The sequence below is a fragment of the Corythoichthys intestinalis genome, chromosome 14 (assembly GCF_030265065.1).
Source record: "Corythoichthys intestinalis isolate RoL2023-P3 chromosome 14, ASM3026506v1, whole genome shotgun sequence".
Lineage (NCBI taxonomy): Eukaryota > Metazoa > Chordata > Actinopteri > Syngnathiformes > Syngnathidae > Corythoichthys > Corythoichthys intestinalis.
Window position 1 is genome coordinate 32,569,719 of NC_080408.1, and position 24,095 is coordinate 32,593,813.

The window sequence follows — 24,095 nt, forward strand, 5'->3', positions numbered from 1 at the left end:
TGTAAGAGTCACACCCTGACCTCTTGACTGGGAGGCAAAGGCTCAAAGCACAAGTCCAACGTCCTACCAAAATCCTTAATTGAAAAAGCATTTGGAAACGAACTATTTGGTTGTTGTTTTTACCTGAGCGCACAAAGACCGCCAAGAAACCCAGTAGTACGAGGATTCTGCAGGCACTGCAGCGGACCATGACGACGAGTCTTGGAGAAGCGGTAGAACTGAAGCGCGAGAATGAAGACTTCTGGGAGGTGCGACTGAGAAGAGCAGAGTTGAACCTGAGGTGTGGTGGGAAGTTCTGCAAGGGAGGGCCGAGGTGCCCACCCGACTGACAGGACAGTGCCTACTTTGTGAGTTCATCTCGGTAGCACCCACCCAATCCACTCCCAAGCCCGAACTCCTCCTGCCGAGAGGTAAACATGACATGACGACCCCCCCTACCCCGCCGCCAACCAAGTCACGTCACCGACGCTCAAAGTGATGGTCAGTTCGCTTTTCTTTTCCGACACCCTTGTGGAATAACTGACCAGTAGCCTACTTTGCTCCGAGGAGGAGTGCAAAATATAAATCACACTAATTGAACAATAAGGAAGTGGGAATCTTTTCCTTCCATTTACACTAGCATTAATTTTAAAACCTTTATAAGGCAAATGATTATTTTTGGTCTTTTAAAAAAAACAACAACCAAAAAAAAAAAAACATAACCCCCATAACAGCGGGGCATCCATTTAAGTGTCATGGAGTCAATAGTGACCCCTCGTTTTTCGCCGTTATTGGGGACCAGAACCCGCCGCTATAAGTGAAAAACCACGAAGTAGCAACCCCCCCCCAATACATTTTTGTGCAATGTATTTATTCAGATTTAGCATTGGAAAGAAATATATATGACGTGTTTTTTTTTTTCACTTTTTTCCCCCCAAAGTATAATAAAAATGTATTTTAATAAACGTTTTTAAGCCCTTTAAATGTAGTAATTATGATATTTTTTTAAACATGTTACTGTGCCACCTAATTATTAAAAAAAAAAAAAAGAATTCAGTAGTAGAAAAATGCTTGGCTTTATTAAATGCTTCATTGAATGAGTCTACTCTGGGCTTGGTGGGCCGTTGGGTGTCCCGTGGCGTGCCGTGCCGGTTGGGGGGCTGCGGCTGTGGGCGGACGGGGGTGGGCGTGCGTCCCCTCTCCCCATCTCTGAAGGCCAGGCGATGACGCGGGTGGCCCGGGGGACCACCTTGGATCCCTGGGGGGTGATGATGGCCCCTTTTTCTGGGGCATGGGAGGAGGGATGGGCTGCGATGGCCCACCCCCCGGGCTGGGTGGGTGGGGGCCGTGGCCCTGGGTTGGCGCCCGCGCAGTCTCCGCTCGTGTGTGTGGCTGTAGCATGTTTGATGGGGCTCGCGCACGGCTGGATGTGATTGGGCGCGCTCGGGTGGGGGGCCTCAGTGCCGTGATTGGCGATGGGGCAGCATAGGGTCGGTTGCCAATGGGCTTACACTCACAAGGGATTCACACGGTTACTGGTTTCTAGATCATAGAGCTGATTTGTGTACACTCCACCCTCCCAATCACTTAACTTATAGACTCCCCCCTTTTCTTCCCCCCAGTCAACGTGCCCCCCACGTGGTGTCAACCGGAAATACATCTAGCTGATGATAGCACCACCATATTCATAGTTAGCGTAGGCGTTCAACGTATTTGATATTTCTCCTGTTCCTCCATAACACCTTCCTGTTCACTGCTTTGTTTTCATTAACGAGGTATGTTGAATGATCACAATGGGACTGTGTCATACTCCATTGTGAAACATTAAAACTGTTCAGACCAACCGAACACTTCCATTCTCTGTGTCAAACAACTGATCAGAACAGGTCCCCCCCCCCCCCCCCCAAAATGAGTACTCAAGTCCACTCAGAGCTGCTCACTTACAGTTGCCACAGCAACCGTTTAACAAGTTAAACCATGATTGACGCATGCAGTGCTTTTGAAGCTTGTGACTGGCAAGATCAAACATATTCATCTGTCAATCATCGTTAACGTTAATAAGTAACTCCAGTGCACTATCTGCCTGCCTACCTGACGAATAAAGAGCAGGGAGAGTGAGGGAGCGAGAGTGAGACTAGTGATCGGCTAGGGACAGCTCAACTGTATATTATATATTTTTTTTTATTGAAAAAAAAAATCCGCGATGGACTGAGGGCGCGTAGTACTAGCAAGGGATCACTGTATTAACATTTGGTTTACAGTACGTATGGCCTGAATGACCCAAAATGTGATGTCTACTTATATACAGTTATATACAAATTATATATATTTTAGCTATTCATTTTTATATTTTAGTTGCATTTTTAGATTTATGTCTTTATGAACAAATAAAAGACCTGAATCCTTTATAAGGCTCTCATTGGTTGCCATTTACAGCACTAAAAATCCTATCCATTTTGACTGGGAGGGCTAGCAGCGGTCATTCGTTCAACCCTAAACATCCTTGTTGAAACAGATTTAATGTCTATTGTCAAAGGCAGGCAATGAGTTAAATACTCTGGTTGGCGTTTGGAGGCCATAAAAAGTCTTTTTCATTTTTATTAACTTATAATTGTATTTAATGATTATTATTAATCATTATTTATAGGCTATACGTATATATGTATAATATAATTGAGACCTGGCGTTCACATATGTGGATCAAATGTAAATATTGTGGACTATGTGGATTGTATGGGTACAACAGCTCTATGTGGGGTCGTTTTTTTTTTTTTTTAAACAAAAATAGTCACCCTATAAAGGGTTAAAATAAAAGTTTATAATATTGTTCAACCTTGAAAGCACATCAGATTGCAAAACAAAACAAGAAAAATCATGACTCCAGCAGATGTTTTTCCATATATTATAATACAGATGCAAGTTGAAAGTTTTATTTCTTTTTTTAAACAGCCTAGTATTTTACAAGAAATAGATAACTACTTGGGACTTTTGAACATGTCCTTAAAACAGGACATAAAGTAGGCACCGATCCTTGGGCTCAACTTTGCCGTCTATATCCACCAACAGCCAGGATAATCAGGCGGTGGGGTGGGAGGAAGGGAAGTAGGGCAGAATGTGTTAGAGTGGAGGGGTGGATCCAAATTCAATAAATAAAAACAAACAAGATGGATGAGATCTTTGTAACTTTTCTTGCCGACACTTTAGAAAGAAGCCAATTCAAAAGATAAATACTGAATTGACTGGATGGTCTAAGGTCAGATTGAATTGAAGACCCAAAATCTCAGAGGATACTTGGTATGATTTTTGCAATCTTTTGAATGATCATATTTGCAGATAAGATCTGCTACTGAATTATTAATTGATGGAAAAGAAGTGAAATACAGCACAGCAGCTGCAGTTGGAGTTGGGGGCTTGGTTCAAACAGTCAGTGGGTGTTTGCGCCGCTTGGTTCCCTTAAAAATCCTCTAGAGTCTCAATCTCCCCCATGTTCAGTCTCTCGGACGATGCGTTAACAGAAAAACCTGAAGACAGAGGAAGCAAAACAAAAAAATGAAGATCAGAAAATGAAGATTTCTTACAATACGGATGAGCCGTGGGAGCGGCGAATGTTGCCCACCTAGAAGGCTTGGATCCGCACGGACCATCTTCTGCTTCTTTTTCTTCTTCCCTGAGGTGACAGTCTCAAAGCGCTGCTGCTGTTGTTGATGTTGTTGTTGCTGCTTTTGCTGACCACTCGTATGGTTGGCCTGGTAGAGTGTTGATGATCCCGTTCCACCCCAAACGGAATCCTTGGTGAGGGGGAATGTGACAACATATGACTGGATCTACACATGGCAGGTCCATATTTTCATTTCTGTTCTGAAGTTACATGTTACACATTTTGAGGTACCAAGCAGTAACTGAGTCACTACCATTGACACCAATAGACCGTTAATCTATTTGAACTGAGAGGGCTTGGCAGTTGACTGCCTGCCCTCTCACTTCAAATGGGTTGGACAATTGGCAACCAATAAGTCAAATATGTGCAGTCTTGCAAACTTTTTTCAAATTGCCTTCACTGACACTGTACATTTCTCATTTTTTGGCTTATATTACCAAATACTTTCTTTTCAAAGCTACAAATACAGCGATACCTCCACTTACGAACGTCTCTACATACAGAATTTTCAGGTTACGATAAGCCTCAACGGGAAAATATTGCCTCTTGTTATGATGCTACTTGAGTTAACTCAGTGCTTCTCAATTCTTTTCTGTTACGCCCCCCCCAAGGAAGACGTAAATGTTTCGCGCCCCCCCCAAACTCTCTGCCGCCACTGTAAATAGTATCATTTGTCTATAAAATTACTATTATAAATACGCATCTGCCTAACATTGTGTCCTTTTTTTTCTAATAAAGAAAAAAAAGTATCATAGATCAACTTATAATAAAGTATAACTTTATCAACATTGTTTTGTTTGTAACAGACAAGACTTGACGCGCATCAATTTGCCTGAATTAAAAAAAAAAAAAAAGTCACATCCAAACTGTAAAAAATACACTCAAGGTACATTTTTGACCATTTGATATAGAAAAATAAAATGTAATAAAATCAGTAAATAATAACAAATTAAAATTGATTAGAAACATTCACTCATGAGGACAATATGCCAAAAAATTTGACCGAAAAAACAAAACTGAATAAAAGAAAAAAAAGAGTGTCCTTGGACAGAAGGACAGTTTTTATTTTTGCTGCTCACAGTATTTACCTCCTTTGCAATAGTATGGAGTTATTTTGCAATGAGCATGCTAACAATGCTCACTGGTTTACTGATATAGCACTGACAAAGCAGGACGATTGTTGGCAATATTCGGCACGTTTTCACTGAAAAACAATCAAGCGGCTTATCAATGAGATTGGGGTCTAATGTCTTTAAGTGGTGTCTTAATTGATGTGGCTTCTGGCTGTCCGCTATAATTATTTTTAGACACAGTAAACAGCGGTCTTTCCTCATCACCCACTGTATTAATAGTCAAAGCTAAAAGGCAAACGGCACGAAAAAAAGCGCATTCTCGGCGGCCGAGGTAGAACCGTAGGTGAGGGCGGTCGTCGTGACGATCCCAAGCCGAAAATGGCACTTCTCGGGTGGCGACGTGAGAACCGGACAAGACAGTGGGTCGCTGCGTGAGTGAGTCCGGTCGGAAAACGGCTTTCGAAAACGGCGGCGGCACACTGCTCTTCATATCTGTTTTCTGTGTGTGCTGAGTGCTCTTCCTTAGTTCAAAAATACTGCGCGCACTCTGAAAATGAGAGCGCCACTGCCACCCACCGAGCGTGCCCCACTATTTGAGAAGTACTGAGTTAACGGAATGTAACATAATTATAGCTGCTCTGCCATTGGCTATTGCCTAGGATCTTCCTGGCATCCAGTTGGCTAAGAGGGACTTCTACTGTGTCTGTGTGCATTCCAGCATTCTCTTCATTCTGACAGCTATACACGAGTTTATTAACCTTTATTCTTTTACATTATGCACCACTCTCATGTCCTGTTTATTGTAAAATAATTAATTGTAACATGTAATTGTTATATGGTTTGATGAATTTTTATGCTTTATAAAAGATTTATGTCTGAATTTCGGGGGCTTGGAATGGATTAGGGCATTTACATGGATAACGCATCTCTACTAACGGAATTTTCAGTTGACGAAACTATTTCCAGAACCAATTAATTTCGTAAGTAGAGGTACCACTGTAGTTTTTTACTTGGCGAAATGAAACAAGACAATGGCAATGACCATGAAGGTCAGAATTGTAAAAGGTAATTTCTAAGTATGATTCCAAAAAAAAAAAAATAAATAAAATTTAAAACAAATTTATTGCGGTATGCAAACAAAATGCATATACTGTATTTTTCATACAATAAACCGCTACTTTTTTCTCTCATTTTGAATCCGGCGGCTTATAGTCCAGTGCGGCTTTTTTGTTGAATCATTTGGGTAAATAGGTAACACTTTATTTGACAGCGGCGTCATATGACTGCCATAAGACAGTCATAATTATGACATGACATTATGATGGGCATTTATGAATGCTTATGACAGATGCCATTAAGTGTCATCCAACAAATTATGTCACTAACTCCATTTATGTCCATCTCGGATCTTTTACATCCATTCAAAAGGGAGATCATTTGCCTGATGACACAAAAATGACATCTGTCCGAAGCATTCATTAATGCTCATGGCAGTGTCATGTCATAATTATGATAGTCTAATGATAGTCTAATGATGCCGCTGCCAAACAAAGTGTTATCGATTGATATCTTTCAGTCTGAGTATCTCATAATACAGTGAGGACAGTTGCGTCTTATAGTCCAGTGCGGCTTATCTATGAACAAATGCCGTTTTGTGTCAAATTTGTTGGGTCGCGGCAATTTTTGACAATCTTTTTTTAAAAGCCATTTTCAACATCTAAGCATTGGCTTGTACATGTCTCACTCACCTGCTGCTGTTTGAGGGCTTGCGGTTGATTCTGCAGCGGCGGCGTTTTTTGCTGATTGGCGTTCTGTTTGGCACGACGCTCCAGGAACTGCTTGGCAAAGTCCTTGGCCTCGGCTGTGTCCCCGAGGTAGGCCCTGACATAGTCATGTACCTCATATGGTGAGTCTACTTCTTTCAGGAACGACGCAAACGTGGGAACTGTGGCGGAAACAGCTTTGAGCTCAGATAAATGATTCTGTAACCGTACTGCACTTTTTCGTGCGACTATTTACCATCCAGATTGTTGGCGGTGTTGAGGCTGTGCAGAGTGTGCTCACACCACTGCATGAACCCATCCTGCTGGCTCTTGTTGACTCCTTGGAACAATTTGAGCAACTTCTCTTCCTCCTCCACCTTCTTGTTTGCTCGCCCACTGGAATTGCTTCACATTCGCAAACAAATATAGAATGGTGGGCATGACGCAAGTTACGGGAATAGGTGTCTGTAGACTTTTTTTATTCCACTGTATGTGGATACATTTTGGCAGATTGGTCTTCATACCTGAGATTGGCATTGCCTTTGTTTTTCTGTGCATTTCCTTTCCTGGTAGGCGGAGGCTGGTGGACAGCCTCCTTCACAGCCTCATCCCAGAAGCCCATGTTGGAGTTGTGGGTGTCACCCCAGATGCTGCTCGAGTCCGACACCCAGTTTGAGCATGGGCTGGTGTTCACAGAGCCCCACACAGAGTTGCTCATAGATGGCTGGAATTAAAATGAGAGATGTTCTTTTACCCTTTATAGAACAAAATACTTTTTGGTAATTTAAAAAAGAAAAAGAAAGTACAACAAAACACACACACTCAAGTAGGCCATAATATTAACGTTTAGTACGGCCTACATATATATATTACATAATTCGTTTAACTAAAAAATATAAATTCATGAAATGTTAACACAATATTAATAAAATTTAAATGAATATATACATACTGGTTAGGGCCCAAATAACACTATAGATTTTCTTCTTTATTAGCTGCTTTCACACTGTAGGAACTATCCGCAGTTCCTAGAACCTTTTAGGGGGACAAAAACGTCATTTTGCGTGTTCACACATATAGGAACTCTGACTAGGAACTCAAGTTCGGAGAACCATTTTAGTTCCTACTCTGAGGTAAGGGACTTTCAGTGGGGCCATAGGAACTGGATATGTAGGTGTTTGGCGATTCGCTGAAATCAGAAGCTACGCACCTTCCATACTCGCGTGTCTCGAGGAACCACCATATTTAAAAAAAAAAAAAAAAAAACACTACCCTGTACTAAATCTGTGTGCGCTTCCAGTCTTGTCGTCAGATGCTGGATTTGCTCACAGTTACAACCCCAAGCACAAAGTATGGAATCACCAGTCTCGTACAAGCACTCACTCAGACATTTTATTATGTAGAACAAACTCAGATAAAAAGCTTGAAAAAAAGAATGAAACAGTTCAAAAGTGCAACTCCTTGGCATTCAGAAACACTATAAGAAATGTATAAAAAACATTGTGGTGGTCAGTAAATGTTACTTTTATAGAGCAAGTGCAGGGAAATACAGAATCACTCCATTCTGAAGAAAAAAATATGGAATCACTCCATTTTCATTTTGAGAAGAAAATACAGACACACAGAGTCAATTTCCTTTCCTTAACTGGTCCCCTGCCTCAGATTAGATCTGCTCTTTAGTCAGTAGTTAAAAACATTGCAGTTATCACACCTTGGAATGCTGCTGGACCAAGTGGGTTCACAAGAATTATAGCTCCAATAAGAGAGATGTCTCTTGAGACCAAGGAGAGGATTATCAACCTTCTTGAAGAAGGTAATGCTAAACGTATGGTTGCCAAAGATGTGGGCTGTTGACAGTCAGCTGTATCAAAAAGCTGGACCAGCAGAATGGAAAGGTTGTTAAAGTTAAGCGTACTGGTAGATCGAGGAAGACATCCAAACGTCATGACAAACAACTAAAGGCCATATGTCTTGAAAACAGAAGATGTACAACAAGACAAAGAATAAATGGGAGGAAGCTGTAGTCAAGGTATGTGACAGAACTATGCAAAATCGCCTAAAGGAAATGGGATTTTCATACAGGAAAGCTAAAAGGAAACCATCATTGACACAAACAGAAAAGAACAAGACCGCAATGGGCTAAGAAGAGGCAATCATGGACTGTGAATGAATGGATGAAGGTTATTTTCAGTAATGAGTCAAGAATCTGCATTGGACAAGGTGATGATGCTGGATGCCAGTGAGATTTACAAAGACAACTGCCTGAAGAAAACAAAAAAATTCCCTCAGTCCTTGATGACATGGGACTGCATGTCAGGCAAAGGCACTGGGGAGATGGCTGTGGTTAAATCTTCAATGCACGAGTTTACATTGAATTTTTTTAGATAGCTTTCTTATCCCTTCAATTGAAAATATGTTTGGGGATAATGAAATCATTTCCCAAGATGACAATGGATCATGCCACAGAGCTAAAACGGTTAAAGCATTCCTTGGAGAAAGACTCATTCAGTCAATGTCATGGCCTGCAAATAGCCCAGATCTCAACCCCATTGAAAACCTGTAGTGGAAATTGAAAAAAAATGGTCCACAGCACTGTTGATCTGGCAACTGTAATCTAAGAGAGTTGGCATATTTTTCCTCAGAATGGATTCTATATTTCCCTGCACTTGCTCTATAAAAGTAAAATTTACTGACCAACACAATGTTTTTTATTCATTTCTTTTAGTGTCTCTGAATGCTAAAGAGTTGCACTTTTGAACTAATTTCTTTCTTTTTTTTTTTTTTTTTTTTTTTTTAAAAAGCTTTTTATCTGCATTCGTTCTACATAATTAAATGTCTGAGTGAGTGCTCGTCTGAGACTGGTGATTCCATACTTTTAGCTAGGGGTTGTAGAAATTATTCCCTTCGAAAATGCAAAATCTGCATTTCGTTGTTTTCCGTTCAGCTTCGTTTTCGCAGTTGTATTTTGCCAGAGGTAGGTGTGGCGAAAAAATGAGTCACTGGCGCAGACTACGACATCACAGCAGTTTGTATCAGGCACAGTACCTATCTGCGAACACAACTGCCTGGTTAAGGATAGTTCCTGTAACTACAGGAGAGGCCATGGGCCTCACCAGTAAGGATGCAACAATACAGTTAGGTCACGGTTCGGTACGATTTTCGATACGCGGGACACGATTTCCGATTTGATTCAATTTCAGGGTCCCCCAAGGATTGATAAATCTAAATTCAAGACTTTGAAGACCTTTTTTAAATGCCATTTCAACTAAAAATTAATACTTTTCTCGCACTCATTATTTAGGTCATATTGAATCATATTAAATAAATAAAGCACTGAACATCAAATTTAACCTCAATTACTAAGTGTGTTTGACAAAACAATGCACATATATTGAAGATACAATTAAAACACATTTAAAGTAACATTATAAAATCTGTCAGAATTTTTTTAAACACACACGCACACAATAATTATGGACAAAAAGAGGAGGAGGACAGGACTCAGACCAGCCATCTTCTGCAACAGGCTAGCCGCTCGTGCACCTGCCAAGACCCCAGTGAACATGGTTAACTCTCGAGTTAAAGCAGCGAAATTCACATTCATTCGGAAGGCAAACCGAAATGTTTAAGCAGGTCCACTGCCTTCGCATGACCCATAAACTGCAACCTAAAGTATCTGGATGTAACTTAAGCCCTATCACATACTCCAAAACAACGGGAATATCGCGGGACTTAACCGTGCAGCAGCTGTGTGTGAAAACAATTTCCCGTGTCGACTGACATGGGAAGCGGTCCCGGGTCACAGCAGATGGCTGATGACTTAAATATCATAGCGGCGGCCGATGTAACTTCCTCCCTCTTCGTAGTAAGACGAAAAGCGGTAAAGAAACATCGCAATTATAAACATAGCAAGCTGGAAACAGCTAAATTAAACTGAAAACATGATAAAATTTAAAATGTCAATTATTACGTCGGGCCGGGCCATGGTTCTTTCTCGCTAACTTTTTGAAATAACTATATATTAACGCTAAGGAATACTTGTTATAAATAAATAATTTGGATTAAAAAAAAAAGAAGGCACTGTATGGTCATTGCAGAGCCAGCGCGTGCCTATACGCCCTTTTTAATCTTCCCCTCTGCGAGTCCGCAAAACAGCATCTGTTTATTTATATTTAACAAACTTTTCAAGCGTTATTTCGTTGTGTAAATAAATTTACAATGATCATAAAAATATGTAGTCTATTTAAACATTAAGAAAATGTGCGTTTTTTTTCTGCCAACTGAGAATTCGTTACAAAAGACAGGCTTTTATGCAGACATCGTCACAAATGTTATCACACAAAATGCGGGTCGGGCTTTAATACCCGCGGACCAGTTCGGGTCAGGCTGGACTTTTTAGGCCGGATTTTACCTCTATCTTGAAGTCTTGATGAGCTTAAACTGGCTGCAGTTACGAAGTCGTGAATGCTCCCTCCGGAAAAAAAACACGATTTGACCAACATTATGTTTAACAAACTTTTCCGGCGTTATTTCATTGTGTAAATGCATTTATAATGGTCATAAAAATATGTACACTATTTAAGCATTAAGAAAATGTGCGTTTTTTTTCTGCCAACTGAAAATTCGTTACAAAAGACAGTTAAGACATCGGGAACACTCCGTCTGGAACAAAACGCAATATGACCAAATTGTGACAGCCGATGCCGACCAAAAATGACGTAATATCCGAAACAGATCACCAATGGACTTATTTGAAGTATATGAATGGTGGTCTGTTTTTGTGTTCAGAATCCACAATACGTCTGCCGGCAGGGTTTTCATTCCACCGACAAACGGACACATTCCCGAGAGCTGGATGGATTCTCCGTTTTACCAATTGTGGTGGTTTGGCACGCACGCGTTGCATTTCGATTTGTAGTGCAGTGCATTGTAAAAATTCTATGCGTCATCTTCGTTATGGATTAAAAAAAAAGAAAAAAAAACTTCGTCATGGATATAATTTAGGTTGCACTGATATGTTCTTAAAAATTAAGACCACGGTGAAAAAATTCCAGACTTACAACAACTAATTTAATAGTTTTAATACCTTTCATAATGGAAAACTAAATTCAATGCTTTTTTAATACTTTTAATAACCTGCGGGTACCATGTCAGTACATTTAATGCTCTGAAACAAAAAATACAAATGTTTTTTTTTATTGTGCTTACAAGCAAAAATAACAATGCCATCATATAAATATCCATTATAGTGCATAATATTTATGTGCTTACTTCTTACTGATCTGAAGAAATTTTCTATAAAAGTGCTGAGAACAAACTTTACTGTTTGTAAAGTGAGGCGGGCACACTGTTGATTGCTATTACTCTCTAGCAGGTATGTTTACCACATGAGAAAAACATACTATTTGTGGTCAGAGTCCATCTGTGTTACTTACTGAATTAACAATATTTGCAGCATTATCTATAGTCACTGGTATGGATTGATTTGGCCTGCTTAACTTCCATTCACCCATGGCGTTTTTTTTAACGAATCGATGGTCGCATGGGATCTAACGTAGCACATTTAGGCTGCTATTTGATATCTAGTGTGTGTGTGCGCGCGAGTTGTCAGGCATTAAAAAAAGGTGACAAACGCCACAGAAGTAACATCTGGTCATCACTGCACAAAACCAGCATTTGACATTCGTCTTTCATAAACAGGATGAGTTTGAAGTACAGCGCTCTTAATTTGTCACTAATTGTTCATCATGTAACCGTGAGTTAGTTCTCTGTGACCAAGTGAGGTTATTCGTAGCAGCCAAGTCGGCAACATTATATTGGCGGACTTTGTTGTACGTATCCGTAAAGGTAGTCTTTGTTTAATATGTACGAGTGGGCAAAGCATATCAGCTCACCTAAAATGCTACCAAACAACAGATCTGTACGATATTGAAACCGGCAAGCCGCCTCCTTAAGTTTCTGTCTGTCCTCACGAGCAATGATCCTCGTGCGCCACACCTCCCACCTTTCATGCAGTTAGGGGGAGGAGTGGAGGAGGGGGACTGCTAGCGGCAGAGTTTGTTTTTTCATGGGAAAGCTGCGCCTGGCATTTAAGCGAGAGAGATGACAAAAATAAATTCGGAAAATACATAGTGGGAGCTTTTCATTTGGCTCGAATGTTTTTGTGTATTGAATCAAAGAGGGCGTATCGGACGGTTCAATATAAAACCGAGTATTGTTGCATCCTTACTAGCCGGACATATTTCACTGGGGCAGGTGCCCCAGTATTGATCTGGAGTGTAGTCGTATTTCAAGCATGTCGTCAGATGTAGAAACAAATGGCGAGTCAAATTTCACGCCCTATGTCGAAAACATCGTGTGGCGATGCGATCGTATTTCGAGGTACCACTGTACTTAGGTTCCTACAATCTGAAAGCGGCTGCTCATTTGCTGATAGAGGTGGGAATCTTTGGCCACCTAACGATTCGATTACGATTCAGAGACTCCGATTCAATTATAAATCGATTATTGATGCCCCCCCTCCTTTTTAAAAAAAAAAAAAATTATGTTTCGTATATTTGTTCCAAAATTGTTCAAAAATCCTCCCAGGCTCAATAAACCAAACTACTATTTTAGTATCAAGTTACCGGTTAAAAACAGTACAGTAAAATACTCAAGTCCCCATTCTGTATCAGCAGCTTTAAACTACATTCAATTAATTTAATGTTGTGAATCAACCGTTAAAGTTGTTAAAATTGCGCCCGTTATGCCATAATTTCCCTCATGTCTACTTTCGACATGTGAAAGTTTTAAAACTGTTTCATCATTTAAAGATAGATTCAAGTCAAGATTTTGCCGATTTAGGGGTATTTTAAATAAAAAGTAATTAGGTTCTCTACAACAGAGCCTTCTAGAGAAGTCTACTGCTTTAAGATGGCGCCTGTTTACTAGCGCGGGAAAGTGTCATTTCACATCTAGTCTAGATATATGTGATATCTACCATAGCCGTATGTTGCCGTATGTTTGTAGCAACTAGCAACTGGGCGCTGTTCTTAGCGGCTGACAGCCGCAGTCAGGTATTATTGTTTTTTTTTTTTTTACCTAGCGGCATTAGCTGCACATGATATTTACTCTCGGTCCGTTCCTCATTGCGTCCCGAAGACCGTGCTGACTGCGTTTTATTTCCGCTTTACCTGGTATAATTCAATAATCAGAATTTGGATGTTTGTGAATCATTCTCGAATCTTCCACGGCCGAATCGCGAATAATCTAAGAATCGAAAATTTTGCACGCCTCTATTTGCTGCCATTGAAAACAGACATAGAGGCTTAATACATTTACATGAGGACAACTGGTTGGGAATACTCATGTTTCAGTGCCATGGACGCCGCTAAATGTCCAATCCATTTTGTTTTAAGCCTCTCACAAAACAAATGGATTGGGTGTCTAGCGCCATCAATGGCAGCCAATGAATTAAATGACAGCCCTATAGAGGGTTAATGTATCAGCTGCCATTGACGTCTAATCCTTTAAAATTTTGAGAGCTGCCAGTAAAAGACCATGTCATAGTCACAAATAGACTGTTAGCAAGTCGCGGTCAACTTAAAGGCATTGATAAAATGACTTCCCCATGTGAGGCTGCCGCTCCCTGATATTACTGGCTTTTTTTTACGTTTTACTCCACTAGTAAACATCAGAAAAATCTAATTCTGTGGGTTTTTTCAATTTATCAAATAAGATTATTTTTGCTGGGATGCACATGGTAGAGGAGCTGTCTGTCCCTTTAAGCATTTTAACAAAGGGATAGTTTTGGCTTGACACAAATAAATGCATCCTTCTATTCATTTTCATATATTTGCTGTGCTGTGTTATCACAAGTGTTACATACCGTTCTGTTCTGCGGTCGGGTTGGCTGAGTGAAGAGGGCATTCTGCGGCTGCTGCTGTTGCTGCTGCTGCTGCTGTGATGGCTGCTCCTTCTTCTGTTTCATCTGTTGCGCTTCCTCTCTCTGTATCTCCAGAAGGGACTTGGTAACAGGGGCCTGTTTGGCGGCATGGCCCCAACCAGACAGCTTGGCCTGGGCCTGCTGCGCTTGCTGGAGGGCTTGGTGCTGCTGCATTTTCAGGAGCTCCTGCTGTTGGCGCTGCTGCTACATGTGGGTGGGGGCAAACATATTGTGTCAAAATGATGTAGAAACAAGAAAAAAAAACTGAGCTGTTCAACAAGATGGTTTACCTCTACAAGTGCCAGTCTTTCTCGCTCCTCTTCCAGTTTCTGGATCTCTGCCAGTGACAGAGTGTTCTGATTCTTGTTGCTAGTGTTGGCGGACTGATGACCCCACTTTGATGACAATGGAAGCTATAAACACAAAAGAGCATTGGATTATCTTGACATACAAATTGGAAGACCATTTCAAAAATGCCCTCACTTCTTTGCTACTTAATCAGTTATCGCCAACAACACGATGTGCTGCAGTTGCACTTGTGTTTGGCAGGGTTACGTACGAAACATTGTAGTTTGTTTTGCAACAAAACATTTGTTACCTTCATTTGTGCAAGCTGCTGCTGCTGTTGTAGTCTCCGAAGAGCCTCCTGTTGCTGCTGCCTCTGTCTCTGCAGTTCCTGTTGTCTCTGTGCCTCCTGCTCCCTCCTCTTCTGCTCTTCCTGCTGTTGCTGGGCCAAGGCGGCGGCCGCTGCAGCAGCGGCGGCGGCAGCCTCCTCCTCTGCCCGCTTCTCCTCCTCGCGCCTCTTTAATGCTTCCAGCTCCTCTTGTTTTCTGCGCTCCTCTTCCTGTACCATGCAGAATTAACAGGTGAGGTAATTTAAAGCAAATACCTCTAATAAGAAGGTTTAAAAGAGTGTGGCTTTGGCAATTATTTTTCATGAGTGCTAGTTCTTCAACAGCTGGATGTGCATTAGAAAGTTTGTAGAAGGCGAGCAGCTGGCTTTACCTGTTTACGAAGGAACTCCTCTCTTTTCTTCCTCTCCTCCTCCTCTCTTCTCCTCTCTTCTAGTTTTCGCAAAGCTTCCTCCTGTGCCAATCTCTCCTCCTCTTCCTTTTTTCTTCGATGAGCCTCCTCCTGTTCTCGCTGTCGCCTGAGAGCTTCCTCCTACAGATTTACACCGGAGCGCCAGTTAGTAATGATTTTGAAAGTCATGTAAAATTTGAAAAACAATGGCTCAATCACTCAACCTGTTTTTGTCGCGCCAGCTCCTCCTCCTCTAGCCGCTTACGCTCCTCCTCTTGACGAGCCCGCAGAGCCTCCTCCAGGCGCTTCCTCTCTTCTTCTTCCCTTTTGGCTCTCATTTCAGCTTCGCGCCTCTCCAGTTCCAACTGATGCATGAGATAAGAACGACAAAAGTGTTTTTTAAAATATCAATGGAAAACGTTTTACCCCACTTGAGAGTCTCACCTATTTTCAAACTAAACATTCTGTCTAAAAAGCCATTTGTGTTACGGTATTTTTTTTGGATCATGGTTTGTGGCAGAACTAATTTTTTTTTTAATTTAGTCTTTTGGACAAAAATACATATTAGTCTTGGTCATATTTTCGTCATTTCAAATTGTGTTCATCTTTGTCTACTTTTAGGCGACAAAATCTAATTTAAATTTCGTCTAGTTTTAGTTGGCAGTTACTCAAAATGTTTTCGTTTGAAAAGACACCTTTTCAGACTCTCCTTTCCCCAAGATTAGTTTAGCCTGGCTTTATTTCTTTAGGGTTTTTAATGTTTTCGGATTTTATGTTTTATTGTTTTATTTGCTGTCTGACTTTTATCGTGATGCGTTGTTTCATTTCTTTTTTCTTTTTTTTCTTCCTAATGTCATTGTATAATACTTTCCTGCCTTTTATTTACTATGTGCCATGTTTGTCTTTCTTTGCTGTAAAGCACTCTGGGGACATTTCGGGTTTTGTAAAGGGCTATATAAATAAATTTGATTGATTGAAAAATTCAAATGAGCATAGACAGATGAGCACAAATAGTAGTGTCTACAAGGACAACACCAACATTGTGATGATAATACACACTCAGCAGGAAAAGCAGTGCAGGACATTACTTTCAATTAAATCCACCTAGAGGCCATGAACTGTATGATAAAAAAAAAAAAAAATGTTCGAGCGTTTACAGACAGGGGTCTCCAAACCGGTCCTCGAAGGCCCCTGTGGGTCCTGGTTTTTGTTCATACCGATCAAGCACAGACCTTTTAACCAATGTGGTTTGTACTACAACATAGAGGTTAGATTTTGTGCCCGAACCCGACCCGACCCGACATTCGGGTCGGGTCGGGCCCACAATTTTAGCATTCACGTTCGGGTCAGGTCGGGCCGCCATGCCGGACTAATAAATTATTTTTAAAAAAAAAAAAAAATGGAGAGCATGCTCTCTGTATTGCGCTTTTGCTTGTGCGTGTGCACGAACGCCGTGGCGCCGGCCGCTTTTTCTTCTTGTCCTCCCGCTGCACGGCCGAGGCGCCGCCCTCTCCTGTTCCCTCTCCTTGTCAGAGAGGCGCGTCCATGTGAGAACAATATCCCACACGCTCAGAAATATGTTTAACAAACTTTCCCAGCGTTATTTCGTTGTGTGAATGCTTTGATAATTCTCAAAAAAATATGTAGATTATTTAAACATTAAGAAAACTTGCGTTTTTTTTCTGCCAACTCGAAGAAATGAAAATAAATTGCTGCTGTTGCGTTTTTTCCGCGTAACTCAAAAAAAAAAAAAAAAAAAAAAAATTAAAAAAATGGAGAGCAGGCTCTCTGTATTGCGCTTTTGCTTGTGCGTGTGCACGAACGCCGTGGCGCCGGCCGCTTTTGCTTCTTGTCCTCCCGCTGTAGTTTGCGCACGGCCGAGGCGCCGCCCTCTTTTGTTCCCTCTCCTTGTCAGAGAGGCGCGTCCATGTGAGAACAATGTCCCACACACTCAGAAATATGTTTAACAAACTTTCCCAGCGTTATTTTGTTGTGTGAATGCTTTGATAATTCTAAAAAAAATATGTACATTATTTAAACATTAAGAAAACTTGCGTTTTTTTCTGCCAACTCGAAGAAATGAAAATAAATTGCTGCTGCTGCTGCGTTTTTTCCGCGTCACTCAAAAAAAAAAAAAAAAAAAAAATCGGGTTTTTCGGGCTCGGGCCTGCAAATCTAGTTAAGTGATCGAGCTCGGGCCGGGTCGGGCCTCAATACCAGCGGGCCGTGTCGGGTCGGGCTGGATTTTTTAGGCCCGAACTAGGCTCTATTACAACAAGCAGCACCTGACTGCAATCAACTGATTACACTTATAAAACACCTAGATTGGAGAAAAGGTGTGGTCTTGCTTTGTTGGAGTGAAATCCTGCACCCACTGCGGCCCTATGTGGAATAGTTTGGAGACCACTGGTTTAAGAGGATGCTCACCACACTAAAGTTGATGCTAATGCTAAAACGAATGCTATGCTAACGCCACAAGTTACATTTAGTATGTAGTAATCACTCAGCACAAACCTTTAAAGGCTAAAGCAAAATTCCATATTCTCTCTTGCCAAGATAAGAAAAATCTTACCATGTGTTTCTAAACAAGCAAGCTGGAGCGCAGCCTATCTTGAAAAACATCGTAAACTCCGGTGAAGAGAGTGTGGGAGAGGCGCAGCACATCTAACAAGACTGACACAACCCAAACACTGCTACGATGCAAGTCGACGTATTCCACATGAGAGATTAGATCGGGCCTAAAAAATCCGCCCGACCCGGCCCGCGGTTATTAAAGCCTGCCCCCGATCAATTAACTTGATCTGCAGGCCTGAGCCTGACGCCCCCCCCCCCCCCCCCCCCCCGAAATGTTATGTTTTATTTGTAGGTGCGAGCTCGGAGGATTCGGGAGGAGGAAAAGCGGGGATTCGACGCATGGTTACGTTTTGTGTGATTATGTGACGACTGTGCATAATGATAACAAATTAAAGCCCGTCTTTTGTAACGAATTCTCCCAGTTGAACAAGACTGTAAGATGGATATTCAATAAACATTTATATTTTTTATATGTGTGTCTGTTCTATCAAGCGGATAGTGGACATTTATTTTAATCTCTTTTAGAGTTGGCAGAAAAAAACGCATTTTTCTCAATGTTCAAACATTTTCTCAATGTTCAAATAGTCTACATATTTTTATGATTATAAATGCATTTACACAACAAAATAGTTTGTTAAATAAATTTCTCGTATGAGAGCAAAGCGCCACATTCGTTTACATTCAGTGAAGCCGACACACGTTCTGTATCGCATCTTCAACATTCAATTTTGAAGCCTTTCCATGCCCCACTCCTACCGCAGTGCATGTTTTTCTTTTCAATTCCCCGTCTTTAGTATGTTTTTCACTTCTTGCTGCTTCATATCGAAAACGAAATACCAGGATGCGGATTCGCCGAGGGCGCCAAGGCGGGAGGGCAAGATTAAAAAGAGGGCAGCGCCACGGCGTTCACGTGTGCAGGCATGCACAGCGCCTTCTCTGTTTTATCCAAATTATTTATTTTATAACAAGTATTCCTTAGTTTGACATCCATACATCGTTCTAGTATAAATATATGAATATATATGAGTTAGCGAGAGAGAAGTCCGGCCCGACCCGACCCTAAGGTTCGGGCTCAAGATCTATGCTCTATTCCACATACAATATAAAAATTTCACGCATTGTGAACATATGACAGATACTACGTCACTTTTTCGTCTTGTCGTCGTCTCGTCAGACGAAAACTGGCATTCGTCTTGTTATGTTCTAGTCCCCCATACCACGTTTTTAGCTCGTCATCGTCACGTCATTAAAAAAAAAAAAAAAAGTTCCCGATGAAATATGTTTGTCATAGTCGACAAAAATAACACTGGTTCGTGGCAAGTTTCATACAAGAAGCTAGAGGCAATTACAAATGTTTTTGGGGGTTGTGTCACTTTCTTTCTAAGAAGTAACACAAAATACCTTGGCAGCCTTTGATTTCTCTAACTGCTGCATTTGCTCAATAGTTGGAGCCTTTGCCATGGAGTCAATGGGCAAGTCCCACACACTGCTGCTATCCCAGGCTGTGAGAAAGAAAACACAAAACATTTGGTATGACACCCACTAGTAATTGTTTTGCAACTTCATTGAGGTTGACTCACTGCTTGATGTAGCAGGCGGTATGTTTGGTGTGCAGGAAGCCTGAGAGGACGGGTTCTGCATTTCCCATACGGAACCTGAGTCGGGTACCGAAAGAGAACGTGTAACAGGAGGTAGAAGGCTCTCTGATGTTCTGCAAAAAGATGGGACAAAAAATAAGTTTCTTACGCCAGTGGAAAGTATTGGCTACGGTAGGGAAAGTTTAAGTTTTATGGACCTTATCTTTAGAGCTTGATATTGCTGTTGTAATAAGTTGAGCTGTTGTTGGTGTTGCTGCTGCTGTTGAAGGGGAGCCGAGCTCAGTACTGCCGCCTTCTGCTGGGCCACGGCCTGAGCATACTGCTGCCTAAAAGGCCAAAACAAAGACATGTCATCCTTTAATATAAAGCCTTTGGTGATTTTTCTATTGCAATACATACACAATGGGAGTGTTTGTGTGGCCATTAACACAGCACGTACTTTTAACGACTCATCCACTAGTAGTAACATTACTTTTACAGTTACATTAACACAAGAAATGTTTTAGGTTTTTCTTCCAATTAATACTAAAATCTTACCAAAATAATTATTTGGACTTCTTGAGTCATAATTGGGAGGCCATTGTACTCAAATACCATTTTGTCAGCTAGTTCAACTTCATTTGCATATGCAGCTTTACGTTTTTTCTTAATAGATGTACCTTAAGAGGTATTGGTATTGAAGCTGCTGTAACTGGTAAAGGTTGAGAGCAGTGAGCTCCTGCTGCCTCTTCAACCTTTCTTGATCAGCGTCACCCTGCATGAACATCACAGGATAAAGACAAAGGTTCGTTAACTATGTGGCTAAAAAAGGGAAAAAGGAGGTCAGAAAATTTAGGGTACAGTTTTCTGATGAGAAAAATAATCCTAAACTATATTGTAAAAAGGCTGTCCAATTGGACACCAAACAATAACAAGTAAAAGAAGCCAGGCTTGTGAGAACTATTCAATTTAATAATACTGTTAAAACAAAAATCAAAACAAAAAAAACAAAAAAAGGGAAAAAAACAAAATATCTACATCAATTAGGAAAATATGTTGGGTTTTTTTGGTATATTTTTTAAACATCAAGCCAATGTAATCATTTTATTGGGAATTGTAGTTGTGTGTCTTGCTTGTGCAGGTGTTGCAGACTCTTTTCCTATAGTGAGTGAAATGTTAAAAAATTCATATTTGTTAAAATGTACCTGGAGAGGTGGAGGCGCAGGGCCTGGCGAGAAAGGGACTCTCCCCCAAATCTTCATCATTTCCCCCAAAGCCTGAAAGATGTCATCGCACCCTCTTTTAACCAAGAGAGACATGGTAAAGTAGCCTGCCTGGAACCATTCTGCCATCTCCTGGTTGCTGAATGGTCCTGAAGACAAAAATATGAGATGTTCAAAATGGGCTTACTAAGGTTCTTGTCCATCAGCCATGTAACATTTTTTCCTTTACCCTGTATCTCGCCTTGAGGGTCTTTATAAAACCACTTGAGTGCAGCCTTGTGGGTGAGTGGCAATCCTGCAGGTTTGGCCTTTTCTGGAGTTTTTGCTGTAAGTCTGTCATCATCCACAACACCATCCTGCAGGTAAGCCACCATCTTCTCTGCCTCCTGGACATAGAAGGGTGGTCATAAAAGAGTACTTCATTAACAGTTTATAGGGTACTCATTTGCTGCCATTGACAACACTAGACGTCCAATCCATTATTTATGACTGGTTGAAGCTGGCTAATAATCGCTGACAGCCCTCCCATCACATAAGCATTGTGCTCAAAATGACCCAAAATGTGATGTTCATGTATGTGGGTGCCCAGTATTCATAGGGTTAAGTTTTTTTTAAATTAGCAAAAATAGTCACTTGCCCTGTAAAGAGTTAACTCTTCTAGTGTTGACGGCACTTGGCGTCCAATTATGTAGTTCTGTTTCATCCTTCTGCTGTGAATTTAAATTAGTTTATCAATAGTAGTTATAATTTCTGCAGAGTTAAGGAACTTCAAAATCAATATAACTTCATGTTTTCAATGCTGTAAAGTATTAAAAGCATTAATAATTAAAAACAAATACAGCTAAACCAACTTTTCTGCATATCCTTTGAATCTGTCACTGTTAGTGGTAGCCAATGAGTTAGAGTTATCTCTTTCATTCCCATTGATGGTGATAGAAATCATATCCATTGCCACTTTAGCCAATGTTTTAAGATACCTGCTCGAAGTGCTTCAACCCTTCATCTTCATCTGTGTCCTGTGGCATGGCGGCGGGCCTGCCAATAGGGGCTAACACACTTGAAGAAAAGGGCAGAGGGTTGTTCATTGCCAGGGGAACCTCCATTGGCTTCTGAATGGTTGATAATGGCGTGCGAACTTCTGTGAGAAACAGAAACATTGTGGTTCTCTTTTTATGTGTATTTTTTTTTAGCACTCCTCACCACTACTAAGAAGAAAAGTCACCTGTGTGGGTGCTGGCAACACGGGTCATGGGTAGCGACATGCTGTTGGACATGGGGACATGCAGGGACACATTGCAGGTTTCTGGCAGTCGCTCAAGGGGTGGTTGCCTTTCAGCCGGTCTCTCGGGTTCCTCCGTTCTGTGGGGAAGGCTCGGCGACTCAGACTTGGGAGTCGCCTGCGCCTCCGGGATTGGAAGAGCGGCGGGCAACAGAACAGATGGCGGCTCTTCCGACATTCTGCTTACCCCCGGGAATACTACGAGCAGAGAGAGATGACATCTTGTAAATCTGAGCGTGAACACTGCATGCATTTGTTGTCCATTGTGCTGTAATTGATTACAAACAAAAAGGAAAAGGTCTCTCTCATGGTGAGCTGGGCACACTGATGGGCTTTTAAGCAGCTCTTTCTCTTGCTTGGTTGATTATGTGGGGCACTTGCTTTTTGTCTGTGGGTTTCACTCAAATGCTTTCACTTTACTTTTGCCTAAGCTCAAATAACTGATTGTCTTTTAGCAATTACCACTGAAAATGTTTTTGGCCTATTTCAGCTAGACATTCTGAACGCGGATTCTATTGAGCGACAATGACACAGTCCGAATTTTAAAGCGCCCAACCTTTTTGGTCAGAATCTTGCTTGGCCTCTGTTTCTATCTCTTTGGTCTCCTTGGGCTGACTGTCTTCCTCCTCTAGCGCCTCCTCACACTCTTCCAAGGGTTTAAAATCCAATTCTGCCTCCTCCAGGATTGGCTCTTTGGAGGCTTTCTGCTGAAGGAATAGAAAGTTACACTCTCTTAATATTGACTAAAATAAAGAAAAACTGTTCTTCGAAATCCACTGATCGATGGAGATTGTGTTTGCTTGCCTTGTGTGAGAGAAATGCCCCTGACGAATCAAAGGTGCCGGCCTCCTCATCCGCGTCTTCCAGACACCACTCGGGCAGAGCGTCCCTATCGTCGTCCAGGCTGCCGCTGCCTGACCGCGGTCTTCTGTAGCTACGTTCATCGTCTCGCGAGTCGAATTGTAAACGGCGCCGCTGCTCCGGATGCCACGCTGAACTCCGAGCCCCATCTAGTATTTATATATTAAAAAAAACGGTAAAATAAACACACTGAAGGTTTTCATACAAGTAAATTATCAACATGAGCTTCACTGATTGAGACAGTGACAAACTTTCGCTTTCAAACCGCTGGGATCAGTGAGCCATAGTTTAGCGGTATATATGTTGTTAAGTTATGTTGAATCTTTTATAAAGCAAATACTGTACGAAATACTAAACATATTAGGGCTACCACTAACGATTTTTTTTAATAGTCAACCAATCGGCACCAACATAAGTCCTGCCATTTAGTGTTAAATCACTCTGGGTTTAACATTTAGGATGAACTACAAATTATGCACCAAGGAAAGTTGCACTAACAATACAATCTAACTATACCATTGTTTTCCCAAAGCAAACACAAATCTTTTTGGGATTATTTACAAATATTATCAGTCAGCTTGTGCTAAGGACTACAGACATCAGAGAACAATTTCTATTGAGAGGCTCATAATTGCTGTTAAGAGTATTTGGATCACGTTTTGGTAAATAATGTCTTTAAATGATTAATCAACTATCAAAATTATTTTCAATTATCTGATAATCCAACAGTCGATTAACCGTGGCAGCTGTACTACGTATGGAGACCATTGTGTCAATAAAATAAACCAATTACTTATGACTTTGCTTAGGATCTGGTTTAAAAGGTCTGATATGAATTAAGATGCTTTATATAAGGCGGAAAACAAAGACAAGACTGAAAAAGCAGTTTCTGCTCTTGTGCTTCTCTTTAAAAGAAACTGCTGTATTTTAAGCCAAAACAACTGTTGTGTTTGATAGAACAATATGTCTATTTGCTGCCATAGCAGATTCATGGCAGATTAAGCCCCGAACTATTTTTAATTCGTCCGTTTTACCCTGAAAACCCCCGTTTACAGACGTCGCGCAACCGCTTTTGTTTTAACCCAGCCACAAAACGAAGGTAATTAACTATATTTATTATTCAAAATGTCTGTCGTTTATTAGTTTTGAATCATTAATTGA

The 24,095-nt window shown here is 41.1% G+C and overlaps 2 protein-coding genes across 7 annotated transcripts in view; both read right to left on the reverse strand.

Annotated features, from left to right (window-relative positions):
• snorc (secondary ossification center associated regulator of chondrocyte maturation) overlaps positions 1-243 on the reverse strand; it is a 29,097-nt gene extending 28,854 nt beyond the window's left edge. The window contains exon 1 of the mRNA XM_057858330.1: positions 124-243. Coding sequence (XP_057714313.1) covers positions 124-190 — 67 coding nt within the window. The 5' untranslated portion in view covers positions 191-243. The remainder of the gene's footprint in view (positions 1-123) is intronic.
• A 2,610-nt stretch (positions 244-2,853) lies between these two features.
• gigyf2 (GRB10 interacting GYF protein 2) overlaps positions 2,854-24,095 on the reverse strand; it is a 28,271-nt gene continuing 7,029 nt past the window's right edge. For 2 of the 6 annotated variants that reach the window (XM_057857322.1, XM_057857323.1), the window contains exons 10-29: positions 22,878-23,083; positions 22,630-22,780; positions 22,017-22,271; positions 21,772-21,932; positions 21,024-21,180; positions 20,777-20,943; positions 20,252-20,346; positions 19,790-19,918; positions 19,575-19,705; positions 19,396-19,496; positions 15,645-15,785; positions 15,403-15,561; positions 14,996-15,241; positions 14,688-14,810; positions 14,341-14,601; positions 6,998-7,197; positions 6,730-6,878; positions 6,459-6,655; positions 3,596-3,767; positions 2,855-3,500 (exon numbers count right to left, since the gene is read on the reverse strand). In XM_057857322.1, coding sequence (XP_057713305.1) covers positions 3,433-3,500; positions 3,596-3,767; positions 6,459-6,655; positions 6,730-6,878; positions 6,998-7,197; positions 14,341-14,601; positions 14,688-14,810; positions 14,996-15,241; positions 15,403-15,561; positions 15,645-15,785; positions 19,396-19,496; positions 19,575-19,705; positions 19,790-19,918; positions 20,252-20,346; positions 20,777-20,943; positions 21,024-21,180; positions 21,772-21,932; positions 22,017-22,271; positions 22,630-22,780; positions 22,878-23,083 — 3,269 coding nt within the window. In that variant the 3' untranslated portion in view covers positions 2,855-3,432. Of the gene's footprint in view, positions 3,501-3,595; positions 3,768-6,458; positions 6,656-6,729; positions 6,879-6,997; positions 7,198-14,340; positions 14,602-14,687; positions 14,811-14,995; positions 15,242-15,402; positions 15,562-15,644; positions 15,786-19,395; positions 19,497-19,574; positions 19,706-19,789; positions 19,919-20,251; positions 20,347-20,776; positions 20,944-21,023; positions 21,181-21,771; positions 21,933-22,016; positions 22,272-22,629; positions 22,781-22,877; positions 23,084-24,095 lie in introns of all 6 variants that reach the window. The other 4 variants (XM_057857325.1, XM_057857326.1, XM_057857324.1 and 1 more) reach the window with 4 other exon arrangements.